The sequence below is a fragment of the Chiloscyllium plagiosum genome, unplaced genomic scaffold (genome assembly GCF_037043375.1).
Source record: "Chiloscyllium plagiosum isolate Xiang-an unplaced genomic scaffold, Cpla_swu_hap1 HiC_scaffold_11, whole genome shotgun sequence".
NCBI classification, from domain to species: Eukaryota; Metazoa; Chordata; class Chondrichthyes; order Orectolobiformes; family Hemiscylliidae; genus Chiloscyllium; species Chiloscyllium plagiosum.
In genome coordinates, this window is record NW_028270149.1 from 74034526 (window position 1) to 74040525 (window position 6000).

The 6000-nt window shown below is 40.2% G+C and overlaps 1 protein-coding gene across 1 annotated transcript in view; it reads right to left on the minus strand.

Annotated features, from left to right (window-relative positions):
• Window positions 1–4792, minus strand: part of LOC122557117 (integral membrane protein 2A-like) — a 29112-nt gene extending 24320 nt beyond the window's left edge. The window contains exon 1 of the mRNA XM_043704443.2: window positions 4622–4792. Coding sequence (XP_043560378.1) covers window positions 4622–4693 — 72 coding nt within the window. The 5' untranslated portion in view covers window positions 4694–4792. The remainder of the gene's footprint in view (window positions 1–4621) is intronic.
• Between the last annotated feature and the right edge of the window lie 1208 nt (window positions 4793–6000).

The window sequence follows — 6000 nt, forward strand, 5'->3', positions numbered from 1 at the left end:
ACTCAAGTGTGTTATGAAAGGAACCTTTTGAGAGAGCAAACATTTTTTAGGTTAATGCTGATCACTAAGAAAGTAATAGCTGGGCATTCACAAAAATTCAAAACTCAGCAAGAGTCAAGCATAGATTTGTGAAAGGAAAATCACATTTCTCCAGATTAGTGGAGCTCTTGAAATAAGTAATATGTGTTGTGGTTAAGAGGAGACCGTACACACATACTTGGATTTTTAGACAGCATTTGACAAGGTGTCACATAAAAGGATAGCAAATAGTATACGCACATTATGAAGGGGTAAAAGCTGGCATGGTTGGGTGGTTACCTGGTTGGCAGTAAACAGCATACATAAGCAGGTCTTTTTCTGACTGGCAGAATATGACGAGTGGGATCTCTCAGAGGTTTGTGCTAGGACCTAAACTTTTTACAATTGATATCAATGGCCTAGATGAAGAGACTGAAGCTAAGTTTGTTGACACAAAGATAGGTAGGAATATATTTATGTACGGGGTGGCACGGTGGCTCAGTGGTTAGCAGTGCTGCCTCACAGCGTCAGGGACCAGAGTTCGATTCCCGCGTCTGGCGACTATCTGTGTGGAGTTGCACATTCTTCCCATGTCTGCGTGGGTTTCCTCCGGTGCTTCGTTTTCCTACCACAAGATGTGCAGGTTCGGCGAATTGGCCATGTTAAATTGTCCATAGTGTTAGGTGCACGAGTCAGGGGTAAATATAGGGTAGGGGAATGGGGCGGGGTCAATGTGGACTTATTGGGCCAAATGGCCTAACTGTAGGTAATCTAATCCAATAATACAAAGTGGACATAACAAGGATGCAGACAGATAGAGAGGAGAGCATTCAAGCAAAAATCTGACAGATCTGAGTGTATCATTGTGAAATTATTCTCATTGACAGGTAGAATAAGAAAGCAGATTATCTAATTACAGAATGACTGCAGAATTCTGAAGTTCATAGAGATCTTGGTATCAGATTAGGGGCCTGAAGCATAGAAAAATGCCAATTGGCCTGAGTGCATACTGGTCAAATACAAATCAAACTATTCTAATCCCATTTTCCAACATTTGGTCATAAGCCTTGTTTGCCTCAGCATCTCAAGTGCATACCTAAATATTCTTAAATGTTAGAGGGTTTTAGCCTTTACCATCCTTACAGGCAGTGAATTCCAGATTTCCACCACACTCTGGGTTAAAAGCTTTTCCTCATATCCCCGCTAAATCTTAACCGAAAATCTACATCCTCTGGTCATTGATCCTTCCTGTCTATCTTATCTATTCGCCCATATAAATTTTATACATCTCAATCATGCTCCCCCTCAGTCTCCTCTGCTCTATGGTAAAGGACCCTTACTTTAACGACCTCTCTTCAGCCCAGCCAATATGTCAGTAAATCTCTTCTGCATCCTCTACAAGGCAATGACATCCCTTCTCTACTGTGGGTTTCAGAACTGTACACAGTGTTCTATGCATTCGTCACAGGTTAATATGCAGGTACATCAAGCAATTAAAGTAACTTTCAGATCTTTAGTAGAGAGGAACTGAACATAAAATGAAAAATATTATGCTTCAATTATATACAGTATTGAAGAGCTCACTCCTCAAAACTTAGGGGCAATTCATCATTTAAGGAAGGGTCAAATGCATTGGAAACATTTTAGGAGATTTACAAGCTAGGTAACCAGTAAGCTATTTTATGAAGAAAGATTGGATATACTGGGCTTATATTCACTGGAGTTTTAATAAAAAAAGTATGTGGCTTGACTGAAATATAAAATTCTGAACAGTCTTAACAAGGTGAACATGGAAATGATGTATCTTCTTATGAATAGTACATAACTTGGGGGCGCAGTTTTAAAATTTCGGGTGTTGTTGGTTTAGAAAAGCTGAAATTTGAGGGCTGTGCAACTTTTGAACTTCATGCCTTAGAAGGTAAAATCTTTGAACATTTTGAATTTGGTGGTAGATTAATTCCCTTGCCTAACAAAAATTTTAGGTTATGGGAGTGTATTGGAACATGGAAGTCAAACAAAGATAAGATCTGTCATAAATGTCAGAACAGGTTCAAGGCGACAAATACTCTACTTCTGCTCCTAATGCGTATATTTGTATATTGATAACATTTGTTCTAGCTAATGACTATTCCTATACTAGGAAGAAAAAAAAATGCTACAAGAATAGATTTTGCTCATCAAATCAAAAAACTGTAACATTGCATCACGTGCTCATTTTTAGTGCAGGGTAATTAGAAAAACAGGAAGCTGCGTATAGTTTCAGAGTCCTGCTAAAATTACTTCATCTCTTGAAACAATTTGTGTACATAGGTTATTTGGAAAACCAAGAGTGATAACATGCATTTTAGGCATCTTATCAGAATTTCCATCATAATTACACCCCACTGGAATTAATTCTATTATTGAACCAATTCCCTTACTACCCAATTTAATTAATTTACACTGTGGGCTAATCTTCCTTTGAGAAATAATAAAATTCAGTCTAGAAGTGAAGAAGGAAAAGATACAGAACTTTATTCAATATTGACCAATTCTACTTGATGAAGGAGCACCATTCCAAAAGCTCTTGCTTCCAAATAAACTTGTTGGACTATAACCTGGTCTTGTGATTTTTAACTTTGTCCACCCCAGTCCAACACCAGCACCTCCACATCATTATTCTAGCTAGACATACATCTCAAAAAACTAAATGTTATTTATCTTGAGGCATTAAAACAATAAATAGGTTGCGTGGAGTTTCTCCATCAAAATGAGTGTGACAAAACAATATGGAAAATAAGTCACATTCAACAATTATTTTCACCAGTGTGCTCTTAATATAATTATACCTGCATTATACAATTGAGTATTCATGCAAATTTCACAATGTTTTTAGAAAATAAAATTCAATCAAAATACACTAACATTGTGACTTGTCAACAGTAGCTAACTCGAACAATAATTAAGAAAGTACACATCAGCTTTATAAGAAAGCTGTTGATGTCTTACTGCATTAATTAATTGGGCTATAATTAATAAGACTAATTCTAGTATGTGGGTGTCAAAGCTGGTCCTGTTCATTAAAAAGTAGTTATTTAGATAAGCATTCACATTTCTAGGATATTTATAATAAAACATGCTTCGCATTAAATTTAAAGCTGGAGTAAGATTATATGATGTAAACTATTGAAAGTAGAACATACATTTCAACAGGAGCACTGACAAGAGTTCCACAGATGCATTAACATAATAACATATTTCAAAGTGGTGACATCTTTTGTTAGAAATTCTTGAAATGTCTAAAGCCAAAGATTTATGTAATTAATTTGAGGGCCAGTAGAGGTTTTCTTACAATCACTTTTGAGAGCAAATTACTTTATTGGAAATAAAGTGAACAAAGTTTTTATTGTAAATACTTCTAGAATTAAGTGTGGAGAAACTCAGCAGATCAGTTTCCCTCTCCACAGGGATTACCAGAGTTAGTGTTGCAATTCAAATGAGTCTTTGCTGAAATTGACCCCAAGAGCAGTTATGTTGGACTTGAAATATTAATTAATATTTGCTCCACAAATGTTTCCAGACCAACTGTACCTTGCCAGCATTGTTTTATTTCAGATCTCCAGAATCCACAGTATCTTGCCTTCAGAGCCATAGAGATGTACAGCACCGAAACAGATCCTTCAGTCCAACTTGTCCATGCTGACCAGATATCCCAACCCAATCTCGTTCCACCCAGCCCATATCCCTCCAAACCCTTCCTACTCATATACCCATCCTGATGCTTTTTAAATGGTGCAATCATACCAGCCTCCACCACTTCCTCCAGCAGCCCATATCACCAGCCTCGGAGTGAAAAAGTTGCCCTTAGGTCTTAGTCTAGAAACATTTGGTTGGCACCTAATTTTATTTGCTGTAGTTTTAAAAGTAGCAGTTAATGCAAATAACAAAACAAATAATATTTTAAAGAAAGATTCTTATACACTCCAGTAGGGACGCCATCAGAAAACATTCTTCAAAGCGTTCTATTGCACCTATCCAGGAATACTGGCCTAAGATAGCACAAAATTAATCTTACTGACTTTCAATCGCTGGGTTGTAACTGCTCTGATCACCCAGAGATTGTATGGCTATGGGTTTGATTGTTTTGGGTAAGAAAATCTCAACGTTTACAGAGTAGTTGTTAACATTGAAAAGCGGCTGGGAACTCGGCAGATAGACGGTGAACACCACTGGCACTGGGCAGCAGAGGAACCCCCCACCCCAACGGAAGCTGTCCTTCCCATTCTGGGGAGAGGGAGTTGAATAAATTCGTGGGCAGTTAGTTACAACCATGAATCTCCATCACAGACAGACACACACACACACACGAGCTGCTGGAGGACAGGACGGAAGCCCAGCGACAAATCATCAGGAAAGGAACAGCAGTACACTCGACTAATACCTCCCTCAGCAATTCTCTACGCCAGGGAAAACAAACCGGGGAGAAATAACCGGCCTGAAGCAGCTTCACGCCACAGGGTTGGAAGCTCAGCTCGGCTCGGAGCCGGCGGATGCACCGCATCCCGGGGAGCCTCTTTCCGTCACCCTCCCCTCCCCTCCCCGCGCTTCGCCAGCCGGTGCTTACCGGCTCGGGCACCAGGAGAGCCCCTTTGCCATCCTTCTGTGCGACGGGTGAGTTGAAGCCAATCTTGACCATATCTGCAGGCGGTCGGTCGGGCGAGCGAGCGAGCGAACTGTGACCGCAGTGGCTCCAAGTCTGGGCCGCTGTGACGCACTCACTCTAACGGACGCTCCAAAACCCGAGCCGCTGCGCAGACTCACTGACTCCCGGGAGCCGCCGCGCAGACTCAGAGCCCCTCTCGCGCTCCGAAACGCACGCTCTGACGTAGGTCGCGCAGACTCGCTGACTCGCTGACTCCCCCTCACCGATTCCCCCCGAACCAAAAGGTGAAAGGTCACAGTCTTAACATTGTTTAAAACGGTCGTCGAGGGAAGGAAATGCTAATGATCTTTGACCGTCGGAGTCGCAGATACTCTTGGGGTGAGCGAGAAACACGTCATCTGTTTTCATGTGGTGTCACTCTCTTAAAAAAACAAACACACCCTTGTGTGATGGGAAAGTCGATCCCACCCTATTTAATTATAAATCCCACGCAAAACACATCCCTGATGTTGACAGTCTGCTCTCCCCCCCCCCCCACCTGCAATTTATACACGTGATGTCTCCGATCATAAAACCCTTTATCAAATCTCGCTGTGTCTCAAAATGGGCTTATTTAGACAAACAATAAGCATAGCTAAAGCTGGTCTGTTTTATCTTTTTTTGTCGTAACTTGCCTTCTGGATAAGCTGTCTTCTGCTGAGGGAGTGTTCATTCGTAAAATTGTTGCTTATGAAGCTAAATCATAATGCTAGGCATTATCCTATGCTGTGATTCAAAATCTAACAGGGTGTAGTCAGTTTTGGTGTTCAGCAGATATTTCAGACAATCACACGTTATAACACCTTGTTTTTCCAGACGTAACATTATGGAAGTAGACCTCTCTGCGAAACTAGAGATACTAGTATTTCACAATCAACCCTTTAGCGCAATTCATTGTATTTCTGGTACTCAGTTTTTTTAAAATTCACATTTCCTGCAGACCAAATTTATGAAGTTACAGTCTGCTAATTTGTCAGCATTTTTTTTGAAAAAAAAGCTGAAGTGAGAGCTTTTTCAGCAACCAATCTAATCATTTGGATTTTCAGATCAAAGATTATTGAAACTTGGGATTGATGAGATGTTTCTTTCACCCAATTGTTAGTTGTGCACCATTTTGGAGCACAAGTATTAATGCAAAGCACAGTAGGCCCTCACTTTCACATACCTCTTTTGAAGCTATTTTGATTTATGTCATTTTCTTAATGAGGCTGATATTTCAGTTTAGCATTGCTTTGAACTGGGTATTCATACTGCTTTGAACTGGGTATGATTATAGGGTCACATGTAATGATCAGTTCCAT